The 27750-nt window shown below is 36.2% G+C and overlaps 4 protein-coding genes across 6 annotated transcripts; all 4 read right to left on the bottom strand.

Annotated features, from left to right (window-relative positions):
* Nucleotides 1–3795: 3795 nt before the first annotated feature.
* LOC110895653 (F-box/kelch-repeat protein At3g23880-like) lies at nt 3796–6564 on the bottom strand. Of its 3 annotated transcripts, none has more exons than XR_004873785.1 (3): nt 5289–6564; nt 4623–4679; nt 3796–4510 (listed from the first exon to the last, which is right to left on the bottom strand). XR_004873785.1 is itself a non-coding variant. In XM_035980434.1 (1 exon), exon 1 carries the CDS (start codon nt 6439–6441, stop codon nt 5296–5298), a length of 1146 nt encoding a protein of 381 aa, XP_035836327.1. In that variant the 5' UTR covers nt 6442–6563; the 3' UTR covers nt 5166–5295. The 3 variants fall into 3 exon arrangements, 1 of the variants encoding a protein (XP_035836327.1); XR_004873784.1 differs by having other exon boundaries at nt 3796–4513; XM_035980434.1 differs by lacking the exons at nt 3796–4510; nt 4623–4679 and having other exon boundaries at nt 5166–6563.
* A 3237-nt stretch (nt 6565–9801) lies between these two features.
* Nucleotides 9802–12925, bottom strand: LOC110895654. The gene is made up of 2 exons (XM_022142975.2): nt 12490–12925; nt 9802–10105 (listed from the first exon to the last, which is right to left on the bottom strand). The coding sequence occupies exons 1-2, from the start codon at nt 12837–12839 to the stop codon at nt 10078–10080; spliced, it is 378 nt and encodes a 125-aa protein (XP_021998667.1). The 5' UTR covers nt 12840–12925; the 3' UTR covers nt 9802–10077.
* A 392-nt stretch (nt 12926–13317) lies between these two features.
* Nucleotides 13318–14455, bottom strand: LOC110893337 (F-box protein At3g07870-like). Its single transcript, XM_022140447.1, has 2 exons — nt 14330–14455; nt 13318–14286 (listed from the first exon to the last, which is right to left on the bottom strand). The coding sequence occupies exons 1-2, from the start codon at nt 14453–14455 to the stop codon at nt 13318–13320; spliced, it is 1095 nt and encodes a 364-aa protein (XP_021996139.1).
* A 2650-nt stretch (nt 14456–17105) lies between these two features.
* On the bottom strand, nt 17106–19605 carry LOC110895652 (F-box/LRR-repeat/kelch-repeat protein At1g09650-like). Its single transcript, XM_022142973.2, has 2 exons — nt 18345–19605; nt 17106–17408 (listed from the first exon to the last, which is right to left on the bottom strand). Exon 1 carries the CDS (start codon nt 19487–19489, stop codon nt 18374–18376), a length of 1116 nt encoding a protein of 371 aa, XP_021998665.1. The 5' UTR covers nt 19490–19605; the 3' UTR covers nt 17106–17408; nt 18345–18373.
* Between the last annotated feature and the right edge of the window lie 8145 nt (nt 19606–27750).

Here is a 27750-nt window from a genome sequence, read left to right on the forward strand (position 1 = left end):
TCTTCAACTTATAGCTACCTAATAAATCTGGTTATTATTAGCATGGTTGTAAAACAAGGTTTCCAAGACCGAGTATTTTCGGAGTAGTCGCTACAAGGTAGGCTGTCGAGTCGACTTTCTTTGACTCCGCCTAATTACTCGGAATCGGTCAAACAAGGTCAACCTCGGCCAAAATCGTATCTAGTAGGTTAACTCGGGCCTTGTTTGACTTAAAAAATAATAAACCATAATTTCTATGTCTATTATATTAAAGGATGAGTATCATTTTCACGTATTTTGTTATAGATATTAGTAAATTTATGTTATTTGACATATATTTAATTTCCAAACACTTATTTCTTTATAATTTAACATGTCCGAGTACTCCTCGAGTACTCTCCGCCTAGGCCGAGTACTCTAAACTCCCCGGTCGGCCGACTAGGGAGCGCCTAGCGACTTTTACAACCCTGATTATTAGGCATTTAGGCATGAGGGTGTGGAGGGCTCCATCGTGCAACCTCATCACCTATAGCGTCACCCGGCGCTATATACCCACACCCATCATGTTAACAAGGGGCGCTATAGGAGAGGGCTCCATCATGTTAACGTCAAGAATGAGATGTTCAGTTGGGGCCACTTGATTTAATCCAATGATTTTTTTTTTAATTTTGTTTAATAGGGAGCTCCATCCCACATCCTGCAAGTTGGGGGGGGGGGGGGGGGCGTGATAAAACCCTCTGACTGACGTGGATCCTACGTATCACTTATGTGTCCTGATAATAAAGCCCCTAGGGGGCTCCAACCATACCCTCGAGCCTTATTGTTGTTATATTCAAAATTACAATTGTAAATTATTGTTGTTATATTTTTCTCATTTAACTTTTGTAAGGTTTGTTTGGGATTTGTTTATTTAACTCCAAAATAATAAATAAGTAACATGTTGCGTTATATGTTACAATTTCTATTGAGTCTGAAAAAAGATTTCTACTCTTTTTTTTCTGTTTCACTTATTCGTATTCTATTTTCTATATGTAATTCAATTATATTATATCATTGATATTTTTTAAATCTTTATTAATAGCTATTTAATTATTTCTTTATTCAATTCATGTCATACATGGTTTCTAGTTTATTGAATAAAGATACATGAAACATTTATTAATAAATGGATCGTTTAGTCACAATTCATTTTGTGAAGTTGGAACAATACTATTCTTTTGTGAAGCTAGAATTATACATACCCAGGCTAATTTCATCTAATAAACCGGGTCCAGGTATGATCGGGTTCTACAAAATATTTCATAGTGGTGCTCTCCATAGTTTGTGCACCACTATGTACTTATAAAAAAAGATGGAGTAAATGGGCTCATTTAGTTTGGGATTTTGGTCCGGTCTTCGTAGACCAATAAGCCTCTTAAAAAGTTGAAGACAATATGGGCCAGTGTCTGACTTGGTTCTTGGGCATTCTTTAGATTACGGGTCCTGAAACTCTCACTTTTCATAGTTAGAAATTTAAAATTTAAAATTCAAAAATTAGAATTTGATGAGAGTTAGAAATTATTTCGTTTCGTTGAATGTATTAAGATGATTTATATTAGTTTCTTGAGATTGAATCAATTAACATATAACATCATCTCTAGTGGAAATATGGAGTGGTGTGATCTTTGCCACTTCACACTTCAAAACGCATGAACACCGCCTCCCGTGGGAGTGATTTTTTGTATTTTGCTCTTGGCGTGATTGTGAAAACGCTAGGAGGGGCTTGATCTTTGCTTTTCTGGTCTTGATGTCATATGTCACATGACCCCCAAGGGAGAGGCTTGATCTTCCCATTGCCATTACACATGATCTAAAAAAACTTCATTAACCATTGTGAATTGTCTGCCACATACCCGGCTACCCCACCCTATGTTCATCACAATCCATCTCGGTTTGAAACACAGCTCTAACTAAATAACCCCACATAGAACATATACTAAATACAAATTAGACCATCTGTAATGCTTAATGTCTCCTAATTCGACATGGGTCTGTGTCACGTTAACACGTGTCAGAAAAAGTGGCATGGTGCAAAAACTGGAGGAGGGGGAGTAGTGTGGTTACTGGCGTGGTGCAAAAAATGTATCCATGTCCACCCATTATGTTTAAACAAAGATGATTTCAAACGAGATTAAACGATGATTTTGTGGATGAGTAATGATGCTTTTGACAATGTTGTTAACAGGATATATGATTTAACAATGATGTTTTTAAAACTTGTTTTACGACCATGTTTTTGTGAAAACTGTTTTGGGTCAAACACCTAACTTACATACTATGGAACTCACTCAACGTAGTTGTTGGTTTTTAGCATGTATTTCAGGTAAGGAGAATGTTTAAATCTACCTGTTTTGGAATTTTTTTTGATGAACGAGTTTTATATTAAGTGTTTACATTAGCGCGTACGCCATATTTGTATTTCTGCTGCGCTTTGGCCGAAATTTTATGTCTATAATTATGTGTGCTATCCATTTACCAACAAGCAGGGCTCCTTGGGTTTTGGATTCTTTCGTCAACTCCGTTTCTAAGGCTGGAGGGTGTGGGGGCGCCACCCCCGCCACCTCAACCACTATAGCGCCCATATGGGCTCCATCACACACCCTCCAAGTGAAGAGGGGGGCACCATACCTTCATCGCCACCATGGTAACGCCAAACTTGAAGGTTTCAGGTGGGGCCCACAACATGTCAACCAATCAATTTTTTTTTTTAATTTTGTTTAATAGGGGGCTCCATCCACACCCTGCAAATTAAAAGGAGGTTCCATGGCTGACGTGATCCTACGTGGCCTGATAAAACCCCTAAGGGGCTCCAACCACACTCTCCAGCCTAACATATTTATTTTCATAAGTTCAACTACCAATTTACCAATCATTTCATTCCTTTCTTCTAATATCGAGGTCAATATATAAAGGGGAAAGTGAATATGTGACTGATGTGAAACCACCCAAAACTAGGTAGTTTTGTTAAATAACTCTCTAAGCTTTAATTCCTAAATTAACTTAACTAAAATTATGTAAATCCTTTTACTTTGGAAAAGAAAATTATCCACTACAACAATTACGTAAAATTCTGTTTGGATCATCCAAGAAATTCATCCACTCCAGCAATTACTTAATCCAAGAAATTCATCCAATTTATTCAAAGCGAGGAGCTTTTCTTATTTAGTTTTTTGAATTTAAAATTGTTACAGTGGTTTAGATGGAATTGTGCAAAATGAACATGTTGGTGTCTTTTGAAAAATTTTGGGTTAATTATACCATATGGAATGCTCGTGTTATGTCCTAAAGTGTCTGGGTCAAAATATAGGAATAAAATGAAACGGGCCAATATAGCGATTAGATTTGAAACGCGTCAAAATAAATGTACTTATATGAAACGGGCCATACAGGTCAAAATATAATAATGGAAATGAAACGGGCCAATATAGCAATCAAATCTGAAACGTGTCAAATATAGCGATTAAATTTTAAACGGGTCAAAATAAATGTATATAGTTGAAACGGGTAAAAATATAGCGAACAAATATGAAAAGGGTGGAAATATAGGATAAAAAATGAAACGGGTTAATATAGCGATCAAATTTGAAACGGGTCAAATATAGCGATTAAATTTGAAACGGGTTAAAATAAATGTATATAGAATATAAAAAAACATACGTTTACTAAACAAAATGAGAGTTACGGCTCATACAATTAACTGCCATACAACAACAAGGAAAGGAAAGAAAAAAGATGGAAATTATTACCTATTGTATAACCAAAGATATTAATTAAGATGAGCTTTGTATCAACAAAAGGAATTGCATAACCCAGTCTTTGACAACACCAGCTACACCAACAGTAGCTAGCAGCCAATGTTCCACTATACACACTATCACTTGATAAAACCGATGACAAGAAGAAATTGGTCAGTTGTTTGTTGTCGCATCTTATACCTTATCGTAAGTGCTGATTTTTATCCCAAGCAAAGTTATTAAATCGAAAATAAGGCTTTTGAGGAGCTCATCAATGCTAAGTGCTAACATATTCATTGGGGCATTTCATCAAACAGGTTCAAGGATATATTCGTTGATCTAAAAATGAACCACTTGTATAAACAAAAGATTATCCCTTTGATGAACATCTGACTTGTTATACTCGCTCATCGTAAATTGTAATCTCGTTTTACCTTTTTTATTAAAATCTTTGAATAAAAATTAGTGGGTTTCTTGCCAGAAAGTACCTCGAGCTTGAACTAAATCCGGTAATCAATGACTCCTCTCTACACATACTTTAGGTAATTAATGCCCTAACAAAGAAATTAAACACGAATATATTTTCATACAGTTCGTGCCTGTGGCGAGACGAAGGGAAGATCGTATTGAAAGAGAAACTGTAGATCGGATTGGGATAGTGGGAATAACCACTCGACGGAGAAAGGGATTGGAATTAACCATTTAATGGAGAGGAGGCCTGCCCAGCAATGGATTTGGAGAATAATGAACCTAGCTTGCTGCTATCAGAATTGAGAACAAAGATTAGGATTATGAAGTATGACATAAAAATAAAGCGATTTAATTGGTTTCCATCAAAACTACGTAGTTTTGGGTGATTTCGCATCTAACCTTAGATGTGAAACAGCCACATATTCACTTTCCCCATATACAAATCCACGTTTGAAACTGAAAATGATAGATAAAGAAACACAAAAACATTTAATTAAACCACACAATTACAAAAAATTTCACTTGAGTCGAGATAATTGTCGTTTAAATTATTACAAAGTCACAAGTTATTACTCATATTCGCGCGAACGAACGCTAAACAAATCACGACACAATTTTAGATATTAAATGGGTTCAACATGACACAACACGAATAACCACATTCAACCCGCTAACCTCAAACCTATCAAGCCGACACGCTTCACATCCTTAAATTGTTTCCTTAAATTGTTCAATGTAACGGTTTTAAATAGTTTACGATAAAACCAAAACATGCCATATTTAACACAGGACAAAATGGGTTGGGTCTTATTTCTTGGATAACTGGTAAAAAAATAAAAACAAGCATAATTTCATAGCATTGGTCATAAAAATTTAGGCGACTGAGGGAATAGCATTGGTCTACAAACCATCAACGAAAAAACTGAAGTTTGCACCAACAAACATAACTCAAACAAGTTCACAATTAAACAGCATGCATAATATTTGGTACAAAATTCATTCAAAAAGACATTTACTACATTGAACGCATAGGGATTGAAGACTAATTAGGGAAAGTGAAATTACCCTATTCCTAATTTGTAATAACGGGTTGATCAAGTAGAAGTAGTGTTTCCGTGTAGGAATACACATAAATATGCTTTTCACTAGTCCCAATATTTTTTATAGATTTAGAGTAGGGTTCATAAGCAGCAAGTGTTCTAATGGAACGATGAGCTTGCAATTCGACTAAAGCTTCACCGGTCTTCCTAAAGCCCCTTACAGAATTCAATGATCCATATGGTGAGTGACCACTGATAGTGAAGAGCTTTTCAAACAACTTTGGAACACCGTCTTTCATCACCCATACATGGTAAACCAGTTCAGAGTCCTCTACACAGCCTTCAATCGCAACAAGCGACTCCCTTGGCTTAAGCATAGACAAATTACAATGAGTATGAGCTAGTCTATCTGGAAGTTTCACTTCTCCAAACTCTTCACTTGTCAGATCAAACGAAACAATCAAATTTCCATACCAGTCTCCATCACCAACCCTAGGAACAGCAAGCCAATAAACAACTCCACCTACAACCACCTGTTCCTCACCAAATATAATAAACTTACTCGGTACATTGCTACGATACACACTTCTCCAAATCCTTGTGCTTAACGTAAAGACGTAAACACCTCCTTCCTTATGTATTTTTGTATCCATCTTAATCTTAACAATCTTCGGGTCTCTAGTCTCCCGACAAACCCCAAACCCTAGAACAGTTCTACACATCTCATCATCAGCGATATCGGGCAGAACAACATCAACCGCTTTCCTAACAGAAGGATTCCAAATAACCGCCTTCCTGTCGGTTATACTGAACAAACACAATAATCCGTGGGGGCTGTCAATTGTTGTATAAGGTTCATCCAAATTAACTACCGATTGGGGTACAGTCACAGAAACCGGATTTTGGGGGAAAGTATCAGTATCAGTGTCAGCAATTGAAACATATTTTAGCTCGAGATTAACAGCGTCTTTATACCTTACCAGCAGATGTTGATGTTGATGTTGTCGATGCTTAAGAATGAAATCAGAACTGTCGATCAGTGACTTCCAGGCTTTGCAGACCGATCGGAATCGAATCAACGGTTTCACAGGAAGCTTGTTCAGGATTAGCTCTTCGAGTTCCACCGGGAGCTTGCTTATGATTATCTGTTGGAGATCGAAGGGAATGTTGTCTGACATTTTGATTTTGGTTATGGAGGATGATGATTGATTGATTCTAGGGTTTATATAGAGAGAGATATGAAATGGTAGACCACATATGCGTATTGTTTTTTTGGGAGCAAAACGATGCCGTACTCTTGGTAGACCACTTGTAACCTTATGGTTGTAGGCCCAACTAAAGTTAATAAATTTAGAGTGTGGGGTATGGGGCGGGGTTGGGGCGAGGGTTGGGTACAAACGCTCAAATCATCACTTCGGGTGGGCTTGGGTTTCGGCGTGGCCCCTTGGGCAGAGTTTTTTCCCCAAAAGGGTGTTGGTGGAAAAGTTATTTGCTAAAATGGGTGATTTGAAAAATAATTACCAAAATGGGGGTTTTCTATATTTCTTTATTTTTTAACTAATCTGTTATAATTCTTCTATTTTTATTTAATCAACGCGTGAACTTTTCAATGGAGTTATAAGTTTAACGCGTGAAGGGAGTGGAGGCGGCGGTGTGCTAACGCGTGATAGAGTTTATCATGATAAAATAACGTGCCACCCCGTATGGCCTTATGCTTGCATTTATTAGTACTACACCAAAACATGTCATATTTAACACATGTCAAAGTAGGTTGGGTCTTGTTTCTTGGATATATGGTAAAAAAAAAAAGGCAATATATAATGTAGGTCAAAATGGGTTGGGTTGGGTTTGGTTTCAACGGTAATCTACTAACCAAAAAATGTGGACCCTCCGATCAGTCAAGCTGTTTGACTACTGAAAGTCAACACATGACTTTTAATAACTCCAATTGTGATTTAACTGATGAAATTTGAGTTTGGTGGAGGTCACCATCATCTGCGTGGCACTTGGTCTTAGAAAAACTCTGTTATTTGCATGAGGCCACTTAAACCATTTAAGATATTGCTGTAACCACATTGTTGAAAGTCAGCATTTTCATGGTTCATATGGCATTGACTCACTGGACAAATTTGGGTATTTAACTGGTCAAATTAACAGCATCCCATGGTTAATAGTTGTAACAAATACATCCTCATCAACATCCTACCTACATCAACCCATGAAGCACTGTAAATGAATGTTAAGTGGGTTTACTAGTTCTTTTATTGTCTCTTTAATTTAGTAATAGTGGTTAGTATTAGGCCGCTCGGTTTGGAGGGGCGTCCCCCCGTCTTAGACCGGCGACGGGCCTCAACACCGTCCCGGGTGCCCCGTCGTCGTCCTCCTCGGCTTCTTGAAGACGTTGGAGCCGGGCGGATAAAGACAAAAAATGTTAACAATGAACGGCTAGTTTTAAAAAAAAATAATTTAATTTCCTTTTAAAAATCAAATTAATTTCCTATAAAATCCCCCCACTTTTTACACAATACCACCTATAACATATAACATCATCTCTAGTGGCAATATGGAGTGGTGTGATCTTTGCCACTTCACACTTCAAAACGCAGGAACACCGCCCCCGTGGGAGTGATTTTTTGTATTTTGCTCTTGGCGTGATTGTGAAAACGCTAGGAGGGGCTTGATCTTTGCTTTTCTGGTCTTGATGCCATGTGTCACTGACGGGTGGTCCGTAGGACAACCCTTAAGTGCCTTAAAAAGATTAAAATCCCATGCTTTACACGTTTAATTGTTTGAACTTGGTAACTACTAGTTGTTTGGACGTGCAGGTGCAAATAGAGCTTAAAAGGGAAGTGATTTGGAGCATCAATGAAAAAATCAATTTTTGGAATTGAAGAATTAAGAGGATAGCATGATAGAGAGCGAAATTACGAGAACGTAGGCGAAAACGGTGAAGAAAACGGAGTTGAAACGAAAAAGTTATGCTGAAAACAAGTTTACATGCTGAAGCCTGCCGTAAGCTACGTTTGAAACTGAAAATCTATCTACTATAATAATAGAAACCAAGTTTTAAACACGTGTCATTCATTGAAGCCATCTATTTTTATAGATAATTAATATCAATTAAAAGATAATTATACAATTAAATTTAATATAAATTTAAACAATTCATATAAGAGATAATATATATAATATTTTAAAATAGATTAAATTACAAAAATCGTCCTTTATGTATGTCACTTATTGCAAACTGTGTTCTTTGTCTTCAATAATTACAGAAAACATACTCGATGTTTGCAAACCCTTGCAAGTTATGTCCTTTAGCCCTAACTCAGTTAATTTAAATGATTTATTTATTTTATTTAACTAAAATAGTTAAGGGTAAAACCTATTTCAAAAATGTTTAAAAGGTGTTTATTGGTTCTATATTTATATTTTAGTGTTCAATTCTCAACTCAAATACGGTAATAACTATGTTTATGTGACATTTATAAGAACAATCACCACAATCACCCCATCCATCGTATATCGAGTATATCCGTTAGTTTTTTTAAGATATAAATTTTTATTAGATTCATTCAACCCGTGTAATAAACGAGGTTTTTTAAAGATATAACATTTTTATTTTTTACTATACAAAATTACATTTATGCATCTCGGGTAATACTCGGGGTTTTAAAAATATAACCTTTTTTTATTATGTAGTATATAAAAATAGATTTATTCAACACATATAATACATAGGATTTATAAGGATATAACTTTTTATTGTTTGGTATATAAAATTACATGTGTTCAACCTGTATAACACAGCCTCCCGCTTTAGTCTCCCTAACGGTCGGACTTAGTCTCGCTCCTCAGCTCGACGAGGTTCTTAAAAATGTAACTTTTATTATTATTTAATATATAAAATTAAATTTACTCAACCCATACAATACACGAGGTTCTTAAAGATATAATTTTTTTATTATTTAATATATAAAATTACATTTATTCAACCAATGTAATAACCGAGATTTTTAAATATATATGTTTTATTAATTGGTATATAAAATTGCATTTATTCAACCTGTGTAATAAACGAGATTTTTAAATATATATATTTTTATTATTTAGTATATAAAATTGCATTTATTCAACCCGTGTAATACACGGGGTTCTAGTCTAGTGATAGATAAAGAAACACAAAAACATTTAATTAAACCACACAATTACAATAAGTTTCACTTAAGTCGAGATAATTGTCGTTTAAATTATTACAAAGTCACAAGTTATTACTCATATTCGCGATCGAACGCTAAACAAATCAGGCTATGCGGTATGGTAACCATCCTCTCTTGGAGGATGATCCACCACGTAGGCGCCACATCATAGTCCCATAGAGGATGATCCAACACACTAAAACACTGGAAATGGGAGGATGATCCTACCCCACAAGTTTACTTTTTTTTTTTTAGTTCATCTACTTTTTTAAACATTTATCAAATAAGATAGAAAAATAAATTGCTTATTATTGTAAACCGACAACTGCCATACCTGCCAAATTTTCAACCTCAAATAATCATCACTACGATTTCATTTAAACAAAACCTTTTTTTGTAATCACAATTTAACTAGTTGTATGTCTACAAATACAAGAAACATTCAAGGTTCAAAAGTTGACTGCAATGACTTGATGATCAAAGAAATAACTGCAAAAATCCCATGCCACAAATGAGAACTACCGAGTAAACGCTACAGTCCATGAACAAAGCACTCGAACCCGTTTTCACCAACAAACCCCACTCCAAAGTCATGAACGTCCAACCGAATGCCTCTTACAATCTCACATACAACAGATTTGAACTACAGAATAACACAAACAACACAAAATCAGTTCATAACTTCAATGAATCAAACAAATCGAGATCTAACAGGCTTTCAATAGAACAAATTTGTTATCTCCGATCAAAATTTCACAAAATATCCTCACGGATACAGCAGAACAAACACCTCGAGAAAATTGATCATATAAGCAAATTATATATAAATACAATACAATTAGCAACTTAAGTTGCCTTTTGCATCCCTTCGTAAAAGGCACCCATTCAAAATTTAACAGACACCGATTCATTCAAAATGCAAATAATATGTATGTAACCACCAAACCGATGTGATTGGTCAATTAAACAAACTGCCAACAACATAGCCAAATTATGCGTCGACTAAACGGCGGGAAACCGACGCGACGGTTAACTTCATATCAATTGGAGTTCACAATCAAATTAAATACACATCTTCGATTTAAATATACAGCCAAACCGACGCAACGATTAAAAACATTCCGGACAAAACCATTCAAATGAACAAGTATAAATTTATTCCCGCCATCCCATCACCGCCATATATCCGCCGGTAACCGTAACTGTCACTTTTCAGACGTTTTCCTATTTTTCTGTTGCCGATTCTCACCTTCATTTTCCTCCGTTATAGACCGTAATAGCACTTTTGTTTATCCTTGAATTAGTGCCATATTTTTTCACTCTCCATCTGAAGTTTCGATTCTGTTATCTTCTCGCTAGCATCGATCAAACAAAGAAAATAGAACTACAGACAAATAAACGTGATTTGGAAGAAGAAATAAATCAACGATGGGTAGCATACTAAAGACCCATGACTTGATAAAATTGTAAGGTTTGTAGACGAATGATTTGATTAGGGGTTGTTAGTATGATATATATGTTTTCGTTTAATCATGTAGATGACTCCCAGAATTATATATAATCTGATTAGGGAATATAAGAAATTTGTTTAATCATGTAGACGGCCCCAGAATTATGTATAATCAGATTAGGGGATGTAAGAAATTTGTTTAATCATGTAGACACCTCCCTGAATTATGTATATTCAGATTGAGGAATGTAGCAATTACAAGAATTTCATGCAGTTGTGTGATTCATATATGTTCTTTGTTTTTATGGTATGAACAAGGCACATGTTTTCATGTGTACACTGCGTATGTGTATTTTTTTTTAATCGGAATTCCTATTCTATTCTATTCTATTCAATGAATTAGATTTCAATTCTAATGGATTATCGATTCTTTCATATCACCGCCGTGCTATTAATTACCAGTTTCTGGCAACGTGGGTTCGGGTCCGATTGTGGGTATATGTTCCTGTTGCGACAAAACCCGTCACGTGTGCACAACAATGGCGGTGACGGTATATGTTCCTGTTGCTTCTATTGTAATGTTCTATTGGGGTTTTTTTTATATATTTTATTTGTCCAGAAACAGTATTTTGAATCATGGGAATTCAATCAGAGAAGATAACGAGGGATCATGGGGAATGGGAGTTTCTATGGTATTTCCCGCTTTTTCTGGGAAACCTATTGAAGTATTAAGTTTTCAATCAGTTTGTATATGTTCTGTTATGCATTTTTCTTTTGATTAAAGGGGATTTCAAATCTTTTGTGAGGTCTTTGCGGTGCAAAGTAGTTAGTGTTGCTATTTAGCCTATTTTGTAGTTTTTAATTTCTAGTATCGAATCATATTCCGTTTAACATCAACATGTTTAGTTAAGGATCAACTTTAAATATACGAAATACGAATCCAAATATATTATTTAGCTTTCGCTTTCTTCAACTTTCCAAGTTTTAGAGTTAAATTTTATACACCGTTGTATCCTTTTAGGGATTTGGGTAAACACGAATCCAAATATGTTGTTTAGCTTTCGCTTTCTTCAACTTTCCAGGTTTTAGAGTTATATTTTGTTCACCGTTGTATCCTTTTAGGGATTTGGGTTTTATCTTTTGGTTGCTATAGCAAATTACATTACCGTAACGAACTAATTTCCCATATGAGTAACGCCGACCAGATAATCACTGATATAAAAATCTACATCCCGCCGCAACGCGCGGGTTAACACCAACTTGTTATGAACAATTACGACTCAATCAATCAGAGAACGCTTCCAGAATATTAATCGTATATGCAAATTAAGAACAATTACGGCTCAATGATTTAGAGATGTGACAGATTTGATGAATATCAACTACGTAATCAACACAAAATCAGTTCATAACTTCAATGAATCAACCTTAATCGAGATCTAACAGGACATCAATAGAATCAAAATCTTCACAAAATATCTAAAAACACTAACAGATACACAACTACAGCAGAAAATCTCAACAAAATTAATTGCAGAAGCAAATTAAGAACAATTAAAGCTTGAATAAACACATACCGGAGATCGGTAGTTGATCGGAAACGGAAGTAGGGCACGGAGGTGATGAGAGTTCCGATTGAGCTACAAAAGGTGATGATGATAGGGACTGAACACGGCCGGTGATGAGAGCCAAACGCTCCGCTCCTTTCTTCGCTATACGCAGCGGCGGTAGCATCCCTGGCGGTTCCACCGTTGGTGGTGATGGGTATTTGGCTGGATGTTGGTGAAAGCCCTAACCTGTTTGTCCTTTTGTGAGCGTCCCAAACGTCCTGACCCCGACGTTGGCGACGCTGGAGGAACAGCGACGGAGGGCTAGCAATGGAGAGGGGGACGGCGACGGATGGATGACGATGCTGGACGGTCCCCATAGCGTCCAGCCTCACGACCAGAACACGACACAATTTTAGATATTAAATGGGTTCAACATGACACAACACGAATAACCACATTCAACCCGCTAACCTCAAACCTATCAATCCGACACGGTTCACATCCTTAAATTGTTCAATGTAACGGTTTTAAATAGTTTACGATAGAACCAAAAAATGCCATATTTAACACAGGTCAAAACGGGTTGGGTCTTGTTTCTTGGATAACTGGTAAAAAAATAAAAACAAGCATAATTTCATAGCATTGGTCATAAAAATTTAGGCGACTGAGGGAATAGCATTGGTCTACAAACCATCAACGAAAAAACTGAAGTTTGCACTAACAAACATAACTCAAACAAGTTCACAATTAAACAGCATGCATAATATTTGGTACAAAATTCATTCAAAAAGACATTTACTACATTGAACGCATAGGGATTGAAGACTAATTAGGGAAACTGGCATTACCCTATTCCTAATTTGTAATAACGGGTTGATCAAGCAGAAGTAGTGTTTCCGTGTAGGAATACACATAAATATGCTTTTCACTAGTCCCAATATTTTTTATGGATTTAGAGTAGGGTTCATAAGCAGCAAGTGTTCTAATGGAAGGACGAGCTTGCAATTCGACTAAAGCTTCACCGGTCTTCCTAAAGCCCCTTATAGAATTCAATGATCCATATGGTGAGTGACTACTGATAGTGAAGAGCTTTTCAAACAACTTTGGAACACCATCTTTCATCACCCATACATGGTAAACCAGTTCAGAGTCCTCTACACAGCCTTCAATCGCAACAAGCGACTCCCTTGGCTTAATCATAGACAAATTGCAATGAGTATGAGCTAGTCTATCCGGAAGTTTCACTTCTCCAAACTCTTCACTTGTCAGATCAAACGAAACAATCAAATTTCCATACCAGTCTCCACCACCAACCCTAGGAATAGCAAGCCAATAAACAACTCCACCTACAACCACCTGTTCCTCACCAAATATGGTAACCTTACTCGGTACATTGCTACTATACACACTTCTCCAAATCCTCGTGCTTAACGTAAAGACGTAAACACCTCCGTCCATATGTATTTTTGTATCCATCTTAATCTTAACAATCTTCGGGTCTCTAGTCTCCCGACAAACCCCAAACCCTAGAACAGTTCTACACATCTCATCATCAGCGATATCGGGCAGAACAACATCAACCGCTTTCCTAAGAGAAGGATTCCAAATAACCGCCTTCCTGTCGGTTATACTGAACAAACACAATAATCCGTGGGGGCTGTCAATTGTTGTATAAGGTTCATCCAAATTAACTACCGATTGGGGAACAGTCACAGAAACCGTATTTTGGGGGAAAGTATCAGTATCAGTGTCAGCAATTGAAACATATTTTAGCTCGAGATTAACAGCGTCTTTATACCTTACCAGCAGATGTTGATGTTGATGCTGTCGATGCTTAAGAATGAAATCAGAACTGTCGATCAGTGACTTCCAGGCTTTGCAGACCGATCGGAATCGAATCAACGGTAAGCTTGTTCAGGATTATCTCTTCGAGTTCCACCGGGAGCTTGCTTATGATTATCTGTTGGAGATCGAAGGGAATGTTGTCTGACATTTTGATTTTGGTTATGGAGGATGATGATTGATTGATTCTAGGGTTTATATAGAGAGAGATATGAAATGGTAGACCACATATGCGTATTGTTTTTTTGGGAGCAAAACGATGCCGTACTCTTGGTAGACCACTTGTAACCTTATGGTTGTAGGCCCAACTAAAGTTAATAAATTTAGAGTGTGGGGTATGGGGCGAGGGTTGGGTACAAACGCTTAAATCATCACTTTGGGTGGGTTTGGGTTTCGGCGTGGCCCCTTGGGCAGAGTTTTTTCCCCAAAAGGGTGTTGGTGGAAAAGTTATTTGCTAAAATGGGTGATTTGAAAAATAATTACCAAAATGGGGGTTTTCTATATTTCTTTATTTTTTAACTAATCTGTTATAATTCTTCTATTTTTATTTAATCAACGCGTGAACTTTTCAATGGAGTTATAAGTTTAACGCGTGAAGGGAGTGGAGGCGGCGGTGTGCTAACGCGTGATAGAGTTTATCATGATAAAATAACGTGCCACCCCGTGTGGCCTTATGCTTGCATTTAGTAGTACTACACCAAAACATGTCATATTTAACACATGTCAAAGTAGGTTGGGTCTTGTTTCTTGGATATATGGTAAAAAAAAAAAGGCAATATATAATGTAGGTCAAAATGGGTTGGGTTGGGTTTGGTTTCAACGGTAATCTACTAACCAAAAAATGTGGACCCTCCGATCAGTCAAGCTGTTTGACTACTGAAAGTCAACACATGACTTTTAATAACTCCAATTGTGATTTAACTGATGAAATTTGAGTTTGGTGGAGGTCACCATCATCTGCGTGGCACTTGGTCTTAGAAAAACTCTGTTATTTGCATGAGGCCACTTAAACCATTTAAGATATTGCTGTAACCACATTGTTGAAAGTCAGCATTTTCATGGTTCATATGGCATTGACTCACTGGACAAATTTGGGTATTTAACTGGTCAAATTAACAGCATCCCATGGTTAATAGTTGTAACAAATACATCCTCATCAACATCCTACCTACATCAACCCATGAAGCACTGTAAATGAATGTTAAGTGGGTTTACTAGTTCTTTTATTGTCTCTTTAATTTAGTAATAGTGGTTAGTATTAGGCCGCTCGGTTTGGAGGGGCGTCCCCCCAGTCTTAGACCGGCGACGGGCCTCAACACCGTCCCGGGTGCCCCGTCGTCGTCCTCCTCGGCTTCTTGGAGACGTTGGAGCCGGGCGGATAAAGACAAAAAATGTTAACGTTGAACGGCTAGTTTTAAAAAAAAAAATTTAATTTCCTTTTAAAAATCAAATTAATTTCCTATAAAATCCCCCCACTTTTTACACAATACCACCTATAACATATAACATCATCTCTAGTGGCAATATGGAGTGGTGTGATCTTTGCCACTTCACACTTCAAAACGCAGGAACACCGCCCCCGTGGGAGTGATTTTTTGTATTTTGCTCTTGGCGTGATTGTGAAAACGCTAGGAGGGGCTTGATCTTTGCTTTTCTGGTCTTGATGCCATGTGTCACATAACCCCCAAGGGAGAGGCTTGATCTTCACATTGCCACTACACATGATCTAAAAAAAACTTCATTAACCATTGTGAATTGTCCGCCCCATACCCTGCTACCCCACCATATGTTCATCACAATCCATCTTGGTTTGAAACAAAACTCTAACTAAATAACCCCACATAAAACATATACTAAATACAAATTAGACCATCTGTAATGCTTAATGTCTCATAAGACTATACAGAGTGGGGGGGGGGGGCATGAAAGAGTGACGTCATTCGATACGTGTCTGTCACGTTAACACGCGTCAGAAAAAGTGGCGTGGTGCAAAAAATGGAGGAGGGGGAGCAGCGTGGTTACTGGCGTTTTTATAAAAATAAAAATAAACATCAATATATTATGACACACCCAAAATCCATCCATCAAACAAGAGCATCCACCTCACATACCAAATGCCCCCCACGCTGGTGGAAAACTCTCCGCCCTCACCACCACGCCATGTCCACGCCACCACAAGGGGTGGTGTTGCCGACGTGGAAGGGCCACCACGTCACTTTTCCACGCCCACACCGTGTAGTCTAAGGGGAAATTTTCTGCCACATCAATATCATAATGTCCCCAGAAAATGTGTAATGGTTAACGTCCCTTAATGCCCTTTCAGTCACTAGTTTCCAATTTTTTTTCTCCTCATTTGACGTCATACTAGAAATGTCTCTCCCCATTTATGCCCCTATAATACCCTTAAAGACGGTGTTAAGGGTGTTATCAAGTCCCTTCACACTCCTATAATACCCATTACGTTTTAGAAATGAAAACTTATACACTTTGCATTTTGTTATTATTATTTTTGTTTATTATTGGGTCAATATCTTCAAGTTTGTTAGCTATTCAAATTTTATGTTTATTATTATTGGGTCAATATCTTCAAGTTTGTTGGCTATTCAAATTTTAAACAGTAGTTGAAAATACATATTATTTTTGTTTATTATTGGGTCAATATCTTCAAGTTTGTTAGCTATTCAAATTTTAAACAGTAGTTGAAAATACATATAGAAGTTACAGTATTTATTTACGTTTTTATCTTGTAACACCTTATTTATTAAGGTTAAACCGTTCTTGAAGATCATTATGAAAAAAAATATCACAATTCTATCAAATTATCGACACGACACGACGCTGCCATTACATGAAATCACTAGGATGAACTTCATATGTAGATTGACTGAGATTGTGATTAATGTCAAGTTCCATCACTCTCAGCCTCATATTACGAACTATCCATAGAAACAAAGCGGTTCTTTTACGGTCTTAAGTAAATACCATTCACCGCCAACAGGTACAGTTAGAATCAGTGAAAACAATAAAGTTAAGTTGTATGAGACTGGGACCTTCCTTCCTTCCAGTTTAAGTGAGAGTGTTCTTCAGGTATTGTATTGCTTTAGCTGCATAGGTCAAAATGCGCCGGGTCAACTGATCTGGTTAATCACTTTAAACAGTTCGGTAATTAACCGGTTTTCTTGCCTTTTTTCGGAATTTTTCAGTAAACCAGTCTACCGGTTAACAACCGATTCCTATACTAAACATCTATAACCGGTGGCGGTTAAAACTAACCACTAACCGGTTAATGCTCTACTGTTTTTTTTTTTTTTTTGCCCACCTCTAGTTGTATGCATTATAAGTACACTTTGAGCATCTTTCGGCCCATTCCTATTTTTTATTTTTCCCGTTTGAATTGGTTCAGTCCCACTCTTAACTGAACCTAATTACATCCTTTTTCAAGTTTTTTAAACCTAATAAATATTTAAATAAACCCGGATGCTTAACCCCATAACCACCTCGGACAAGTGTCCAATACACATGATAGACTCAAGACCCAAAATAAAATAGCCCATACAAAAAACTGAATAAAACTAGGTTCCTTGGCCATTCTACGGTGCTAAAAAATGTAAATGGGGCGAAGTAAATTTCCTATAGACATTAGCCATATCTCTCCACAGTTAACACTCCCCATAACATCCTAAAATCCCTGTAAAAGCCGCTAAATTGGTCAAACGAGATAGCATGTATCCTAAACCATCGATCAAAAGTAATTTCCTAAAATCAAAGAAATACCGACGGTGAATGAACATGTCTATACTTTAAGTTCTTTTCTACAGGCATACGAAGGTTTGACTTTTAACAGGTCCATCTATACTTGAGACTTTGACCTGGATTGCCTTTAAGTGTAACCCATTTCACTATTTCCACCCGGCATATATAACTCAAATAAGATCACAATCAAACGATATGCATAATATTTGGTACAAAATTTATTAAAAAGGCATTTACTACATTGATCGTATAGGGAATGAAAACTAATTAGAAAAAAATGACATTACCTTTTTCAAAAACTGTAATAACGGGCTGATCAAAGCAGAAGCAGTGTTTCTGTGAAGGAATACCCAGAAATATAACTTCCATTAATCCCAAGATTAGTGATGGCTTTAGAATAAGGTTCATAAGCAACAAGTGTTCCATTGAAGTCAGGAGGAGCTAGCCATTCGAGTAAAGCTTCACCAGTCTTCCTAAAGCCCCTTATATCAACGTCTGATCCATCTGGTAGGTAGTCGATAGTGAAGAGCTTTTTAAACAACTTTGAAACACCATCCTCCATCCTCCATACATGGTAAGCTCGTTTATAGTACCCTCGACCGAGGTCGACTTCCTTTAGACCGGCTTCAATCACAGCAAGTGACTCCCTTAGCTTAAGCATAGACAATTTATGAGTATAAGTTAGGCAATCCGGAAGCTTCACTTCTCCAAACTCTTCACTTGTCAGATCAAACGAAACAATCAAATTACCACACCCATCTCTACCATCAACCCTATCACTAACAAGAAAATAAACAACTCCACCTACAACCACCTGTTCCCCACCAAACCAAAAACACTTGCTCGGTACATTGCTGCTATACGCACTTCTCCAAACCCTCGTGCTTAGCGTAAACACCTCAACCTGCCACGGGATCACATCTTCCGTATTAATCCTAATTTTAATAACCTTCGGGTCTATAGTCTCCGGACAAACCCCAAACCCTAAAACATTTATATGTATCCCATCACCAAGTACCATATGAGGCAGAACAACATCAACCGCTTTCCTAATAGAAGGATTCCAAATAACCGCTTTATTGTCGGGACCGAACAAACACAATAATCCGTGAGAGCTGTCAATTCTTGTATAATGAAAATGATTAAACGAATTAACTGCCAATTGGGGAATAGTAACAGGAACCTTATGATGGGGGAAAGTAACATCATCATTGTCAGCAATTGGAACATATTTTAGCTCGAGATGAAGAGCATCATGATACCTTACGAGCAGATGTTGATGTTGTTGTTGCTTGATATGATTTCGAATGAAATCGGAACTGTCGATGAGGGACTTCCATGCTTTGCAGACTGTTCGGAATCGAATCAAGGGTTCCACTGGAAGCTTGTTGATGATTATCTCTTGGATTTCGAAGGGAAGATTGTCTGACATTTTGATTTTGATGATTGAGATATGAGATTTCTAGGGTTTATGAGATATGAAATGGAAGATCACATATGCGTACTGTTTCAACATTTTTGGTAGCAAAACGATGTCGTGGTATGTTTGTAGTCCCAACTGAAAGGTAAAATGCCAAAATGATCCCTTATTTTACGTCACTTTTATTACTTCAATATAAAAATGAGACTTTTTTAATTTGGGCCATTTAGGCCATGTCTTTTCTGGAGTTGGTTTCGGTACAAACCATATTTATTCTATAAACCGTAAGAATAGATCCTAGTACTTAAAAAAAGTTAAATTAGCACAAACTAAAACAATACATACATAAAAGTAGCACTTTTGAATTATATTAGCACATGAAAATTAATCAAGATAATTTGATTTTAGCACATATGTGAATTGATATCAGCACTTTTCTTTATCAACACATTAAAAACAAAAGGAAGATCCAAATAAAGAATTAATTACTTGTTAGCATAATCATAAAGAATTCAAGATAATTGATATTATTTAGGTTGTCATTTTACCATTTCTCTATAATTTTTTGAATGCTACATGTCACTTTTCAAATGGTTCTTACAGTTTGTATACGAAATGTGGTTTGTATTTGATCCTACTCCTGCCTCTTGTAACCACTTCCATAGACATAGATGATAGAGACCGTGTGACCATTTATTAAAAAGTTCAATCCAAACACGGCCTATTTAATGAACATTGCATATTTAGTAAATGGATTAATTCGAACACAACCCGCAAAATAAGTGGGTTATATGTACTAGCCAGGGGACAAACGGGCTAGTTTTTTACTGGAATTGGAGCCGCCAAAATTTGACCCAGGTGGAACAATCAGAGTTGAATAATCTCTCAGCTCTGCTGATGCATTTCAGCTTTTCGAATGGTCGGGATGGTTGGGTTTAGACTTAAGACAACAAAATTCGTCCAATCTAAGTTTATATGATCACATACCAACGTTCGAATAAATTAAGATAGCTAAGTAGATGCACCAACAGACTTGTTCGAATAGAAACTTATGTATGTTCGTATGACCACACACAACCGACTTGTTTGAGAAAAAAATACTTATCAAAAACAAATAACTTGTTAAGACCCAAGGTACTGGGTACAGTCCAGAACCCGATTATGTCTGTTCAAAATAACGTTTTTTTTTTCATTATCATTATATTATATTATAATTTAGTTAAACTGTCAAATCATTTTTTTAACCCCAAAGATAAAACAATAATTTGGTTAAACTGTCAAATCGCTAAAACCGAGCCATAACCTGAACGGAACTGGCAACCAACTAGCAACTTAGGTACTAAATATAAGGTCAGTTTTGGTGAACTATCGGTCCAGTTACTCGATTACTTTAGGTCCGACCCGAAAATCGATAACAAGTTTTAATGGCACACCATGAGCACTATGTAGGGAATTCATACCATAAACACTAATTATATTTTAACAAATCCGAAAATGTAATACCATAAACACTAATAATACTGAAACAAATCCGAAAAATGTCTTATATTTAATAGAAACTGAAATAGCAAAGCAAACGAAAGGATCTGCAAACTCACCATCCATTATTTATCCGTACTACTCGCCGGCCAACCCCTAGCCGCCGCGGCGCATCTGCTCCTATCCGATGTCACTCATGAAACGAAGATCGATTCACTCCGTCAAGCTCGAAAATCTTTTTCTCTAACTCTTGGATAACGAGATTCGACTGCTTTCTTTCATTTTTAAGTTGCAACTCATGTTGCGCATCCATCGCAACCAACGACTCCCTCGTTTCTTTTTCTTTCAGCTCCATTAATTGTTTTACACCACCAACAGGATGAGTTTCCGAGATCTTGATTTCGAAAAGAAGACAATCGATAAATTCCTTCATCTCTTCGTCGGTGTCCAAACGGACAAGCTTTTCTCTGACACTCTCCATGTTTCTTTCTCGAGTGATGGCGAGAAACGAATCGATAGCTTTCGCTTTGTCACCGGGGAAAGAGTTTCGGTAGATACAATCGGCTCGGCAACGGTATTATCTAGAAGCTTACATGGTTCACACCGGGACGACATGGCCGGAGTGAAGAATGAGTGACGGTGGGTGGTGGTTTTGAAGTGTAATTTATAAATATAAATAGTAAAGTAATTCTGTGGGTGGGGTGGGGTGGGGCCCTTCTCGATTTGCGCGATAACGATTTTTAGTAAATAACATTTTGTCTGTTCTTCTATTCAACGGTAATTAGTTACGTATATATTCCATGTTATTTATTTATTAGATAAAAAGTAATTCTGTGGGTGGGGCCCTTCTTTTTGCTTTTATCTTCGGTATCAGATTCAACATTCTTCGGATTTTCATTCAATTCTACATCATCATCGGTTTCTTCATCATGTGTCAATGGGCCATTATTGTAGAAATGTTTTTGCAAGTTGTTGAGTTGCTCCGTTGTGATATACTTCACTGCTGGTGTTTCAACTTTAAAACCAAATTTTTTATGCCTCTTGAAGTATGAATGTGCGAATATTACCTGCCATTAATTTAAAAAAATATAAGTTTTAAATTAAATTAGTTATAAAAAAATAACTAAATTAGTTACAAATTATAAGCGGAGTAATTATCATACCGCAAGTAATATTATCGGGCTAATGAATTGATCAATTCCTCTTTTCCATTTTTTCTTTGAACTTCTTAGATATTTGAGCATGTAGCCACACCAGTTCATATTTGGTATTTCTGAATCTTTTTCAATACCAATTATAAACCTCTGGTTGACTGTTGTTGATTCTGTTGTTTCTCACAACAAAGTATTCACTACAACAAGAAAGTTTGTGTTGAATAACTTTCCTGCTTGTGAAGATTCTTTGATCAAATCAATAACTTTTATCACACTGATTTTCGGGTTATCAAATTGATTCTTAAATTCATCAACTCTCTTAACAACACCTTTTCTAGGTTTGTTCTTCTCAAGCACTACAATCTTACCCCTTGGTATTCCGGGACATTCTTCTACTAACTTTGAAGTTATTTTTATACGATGATTTCCTGTATTAATCTCTTGCCTGTCTTCATCGTAGTTCATTACCAACCAATATCCTAACATTGTTGGCACAAAATTTATCTTCAGTGAAAGTAGAGCTTCAATCCCCATTTCTATCAGAAGCTTTTTTTTGTTCATCCGAAAGTGAACTTATAACATCCAATAGACGAGATGACTTGCATTTCATGCGTACGGTATTGCTAGTGAAATCTACAAAGTTCCTTTGTGGGAATTCTTTCTGAGGTGTTCTTTTTCTGGTCTTAATAGGAGATTGAAAATCATTTTGAGGGTCCACTTTGAGGTGTTCTTTTACTGATGTTTTTGACTTTCTCCGTAGATTTTCCAGCTTTTAATTTTTTAATTGGCGACTCGAAATCGTCTTGAGAGTCCACTTCTGTTCTTTTGCCACTCTTCTTTTCACAAACTTGCTCATCTTTACTGTTTTTCTTTTTTTTTTCCCTACTATATTTCTGTTTCATAGCAGTCTTTATCGGTGTAGATTTTGAAGTTTTCAATTGTTCAACCGGAGACTCAAAATCGCCTTGTGAGTCTAATTGCTTTCTTTTACGAGTGTCCTTTTCACAAACTTTTTTATCTTTTGCAGCGTCCTTCTCTTTCACAAGAGGTTTTTCTTTTGCAGCGTCCTTCTCTTTCATAACAGCCTTTTCTTTTGCAGCGTCCTTCTCTTTCACAACAGTCTTTTCTTTTGCAGCGTCCTGCTCTTTCACAACAACCTTTTCTTTTGCAACGTCCTTCTCTTTCACAACAGGCTTTTCTTTTGCAGCGTCCTTCTCTTTCACACCAACGTTCTTCGCAACAGCTGTAACACCCCGAAAACGTGTTTGATAATAAAACCCTGTTAATACTAAAGAGCGGGTAAAATACTGTTAGCGGTAAAGATCAACCCGGTAATTATTAGGATTTAAACAAATAAGCCTAATAATAAATAAAAAGAGACTAAACGTATTGAGAAGACAAAGTTTATAAGGAGCCTGAGTTAACGGAACCTAAAATAAAACGAGTTATAACTCCCTGAACCCGCTAAGTTAACTAGGAATAATTAACCTAGTTTTGCGGTTCGTCGGATTGGGAGGAAGACATGTGGAGGCGGTGGTTTAGGGTTTATTGGGTAACGAGGGAGAAGGTACTTCACCACATAAACACTCACAAAAAAGAAAATAAAATAAAGAGTAAATTGCCATTTTGGTCCAAATAGTTTTTTTCTTCTCTGGATCCCTGACTTTTCCATTTTGTTGCATTTTGATCACATTGCCTAACTCAGTCTAAAAATCTGGTTATAACCGAGGGTATTTTTGGCATAACTGTTGTGTAGTGATAACCAGGTGTAGTTTACAACATAATTTATAAACCTTATAATAATTTAATGCAAAAAATACACCCGATTATAACCTGGTTTTTAGACTAAGTTAGGCAATGTGATCAAAATGACAAGAAAAAGGAAAAGTCAGGGAGCCAGAGGAGAAAAAAAACTATTTGAACTAAAATAACAATTTGGATAAAAACTCAGAGACTAAAAGGGTAATTTACTCTAAAATAAAATTAAAATAAAATTTTGGGTATGAGATAGTAATAACCTAAAACTACGTAATAAATCTGGTTATTTGACTTTCAAATTATAAAATTCGATTTGTTTCCATTTTATCTCTTATCTTCAACTTATAGCTACTATTGGTAACATAGATTGATCTATTTATTATTGTTGTTGTTATATTCAAAATTACAATTGTAAGGGTGGAGATACAATAGGGAGTTTATTTGGCTAGAAATGCTAGAAAGTGATCTTGACCATCCATTAAGTTAATCAAGAGCCAAGATTAAATCAGGGAAATTGAAGAGAAGAAAAGAGGCGCGTGAGTTTGTTCAAGGGCATTCTAGTCAATCCAAGCCAATAGTTTCTCTCTCCTCCAATTCCCCCCCCCTCCATTTTTTAAACGTTAATAACTCTTTCATACGACATTATTTTTTTATAAAAATTGCACCAAAAAAACGAGCGTTTTTTATCTTTAAAACGAGTATACTATTACTATATTTAAAAAAAAAAATTTAAAACCCAGTTGCGTAAAACGCAATAGAAAAACCACCAGTTACGTAAAACGCAATGAAAAAAAACTTAAAAAATGACATTTTTCTAAAACGCAATGCACCAAAAAACACAAAGAAATGACTTATTTGTAAAACGCAATGGCCAGAAAATACACAGAAATGTCTTATTTGTAAAACGCAATGGCCAGAAAACACATAAAAATGTGTTTTACCTAAAACGCAATGCACCAAAAACACAAAGAAATGTCTTATTTGTAAAACGCAATGGCCAGAAAACACTTAAAATGTCTGTTTTCTAAAACGCAATGGACTGAAAACACATAAAAAAGTGTTTTACCTAAAACGCAATGCACCAAAAACACAAAGAAATGTCTTATATGTAAAACGCAGTGGCCAGAAAACACTTAAAAATGACTCATTCTAAAACGCAATGGACTGAAAACACCTAAAAAATGTGTTTTACCTAAAACGCAATGACTAAAAACACTTAAAAATGTGTTTTTTCTAAAAAATGTGTTTTACCAGGGGCTGCCGCCCCCGGACCCCCGCAAAGATCGTAAAACGCAATGACTAAATCAAAAACCCAGATCGTGAAAATGAAATTAAAGAATTTCTTATATGGATCGAAGCCGATTTCTTCATCAATTGACGAAATTTGAATGATAGAAACATTTATCAACGCTTGAATCGAACGAATCAAGTGATTATCTCCAAAATCACCGGAAAAAACGAGATTTTTTTATGAAATTAAACTGGGTTTTCTTCAAAAAAAAGCTGAAAAGCACATTGATCAGGTTTTGAATCATTGATTGGTGATGAAAATCGCACTATAATGTAGTGATTATTGACATAGAAAGTGAAGAAATAGTTGAAGATTGTGGGTTTTGAAAATGATGGGTTTTGAAGTTACTGGGTTTTGAAAAAGGAAGAAGAAGGAGTTGGATTAACTAAAATACCCTTTCTCTTTATTTTAAAATTTGCCACATGTCATAATCCTATGGCTTCCTATCCTTCCTAGCGAAAATTAACTTCCTATTTGATCTTTTCCCTTGTAAGTAAATTATTGTTGTTATATTTTTACTCATTCAACTTACACAACTTTTGTAAGGTTTGTTTGGGATTTGCTTATTTAACTTCAAAATAATAAACAAGTAACATGTTGCGTTATATGTTACAATTTCTATTGAGTCCGAAAAAAGATTTCTACTCTTTTTTTCTATTTTACTTATTCGTATTCTATTTTTTATATGTAATTCAGTTATATTATATCATTTATATTTTTTAAATCTTTATTAATAGCTATTTAATTATTTCTTTATTCAATCCATATCATACATGGTTTCTAACCTAGTTTATTGAATAAAGATACATGAAACATTTATTAATAAATGGATCGTTTAGTTATAATTCATTTTGTGAAGTTAAAACCAATACTATTTTTTTTGAAGTTAGAATTGTACATACCCAGGCTAATTTCATCTAATAAACCGGGTTTGAGTATGACTGGATTCTACAAAATATTTTATAGTGGTGCTCTCCCTAATTTGTGCACCACTATATACTTATAAAAAAATGTAGTAAATGGGCTCATTTAGTTTGGGATTTTGGTCCGGTCTTCGTAGACCAATAAGCCTCTTAAAGAGTTGAAGACAATATGGGCCGGTGTCTGACTTGGTTCTAGGGTTGTTCACGAGCCGAGCCGAGCGGAACTTTGCTCGTGCTTGGCTCGTTTACAAACCGAACCGAGCGGAGCGACTCATTTAATGCCGAGCATCAAATCAAGCGAGCATTTTTCGAGCAGTAAAAATTCCGAGCGAGCGTCGAGCGAAGTTCGAGCGATTTGGATAACCGTGTCACCCAATTTAAATTTGCTGAGAGAGATAGTGACAATGTTGGGTCTCAAGTTTTTATGTCTTTAAAAGATGCGCATTTCATGGCATAATATTATTCTTATGAATAACAATGTTGTCGCTGACGAGGCGATGATCATATTGTACGAACGATTACGTTGAGAACAGGAGATGATCTACTTAGGGTAACAACATGAAACATTGAGGCGATGAATAGACTGTCGTTTATCGGTTTAGAGTTTAATTTTTAATTTTGATTTTAATTTTTTTTATTGGTGTGGTTAGGCTAGTACGTATAGATATAGTTGTAAATGTGTATGTAGTTGACCTAAATCTAATAGATTGGTACATATAAAACTATAAATTTAATTTATGATTAAGTATATATGTATGTGTAAGTGTAAGTGTGGGTCTATATATATAGGTGTATGTGTGTATATAAATGTATAATTTATATTTGTGTATATATATATGTGTATATACATGTGTACAGATGTATGTGTATATGTATATATATACTAATTAAAATAATAATTCGAGCTGAACCGAGCCGAGCGGACCTTTGCTCATGCTTGGCTCGTTTACAAACCGAACCGAGCAGAGCGGCTCGTTTACAACCGAGCGTCAAATCGAATGAGTATTTTCCGAACAATTTCCGAACGAGCGTCGAGCGAGCGACGAGCGGCGAGCGATTTGAACGGCCCTACTTGGTTCTTGGGCATTCTTTATTAGACAACGGGTCCTGAAACTCTCACTTTTCATAGTTAGAAATTTAAAAATTAAACTTCAAAAATTAGAATTTGACGAGAGTGAGAAATTATTTCGTTTCGTTGAATGTATTAAGATGATTTATATTAGTTTCTTGAGATTGAATCAATTAACATATAACATCATCTCTAGTGGCAATATGGAGTGGTGTGATCTTTGCCACTTCACACTTCAAAGCGCAGGAACACCGCCCCCGTGGGAGTGATTTTTTGTATTTTGCTCTTGGCGTGATTGTGAAAACGCTAGGAGGGGCTTGATCTTTGTTTTTCTGGTCTTGATGCCATGTGTCACATAACCCCCAAGGGAGAGACTTGATCTTCACATTGCCACTACACATGATCTAAAAAAAACTTCATTAACCATTGTGAATTGTCCGCCCCATACCCGGCTACCCCACCATATGTTCATCACAATCCATCTCGGTTTGAAACAAAACTCTAACTAAATAACCCCACATAGAACATATACTAAATACAAATTAGACAACCAACTGGGGTGTCCCAGTTGGCCGGTCCCACCTCTACTCTTCACAGAG

The sequence above is a fragment of the Helianthus annuus genome, chromosome 12, assembly GCF_002127325.2.
Source record: "Helianthus annuus cultivar XRQ/B chromosome 12, HanXRQr2.0-SUNRISE, whole genome shotgun sequence".
Taxonomy (NCBI): Eukaryota; Viridiplantae; Streptophyta; class Magnoliopsida; order Asterales; family Asteraceae; genus Helianthus; species Helianthus annuus.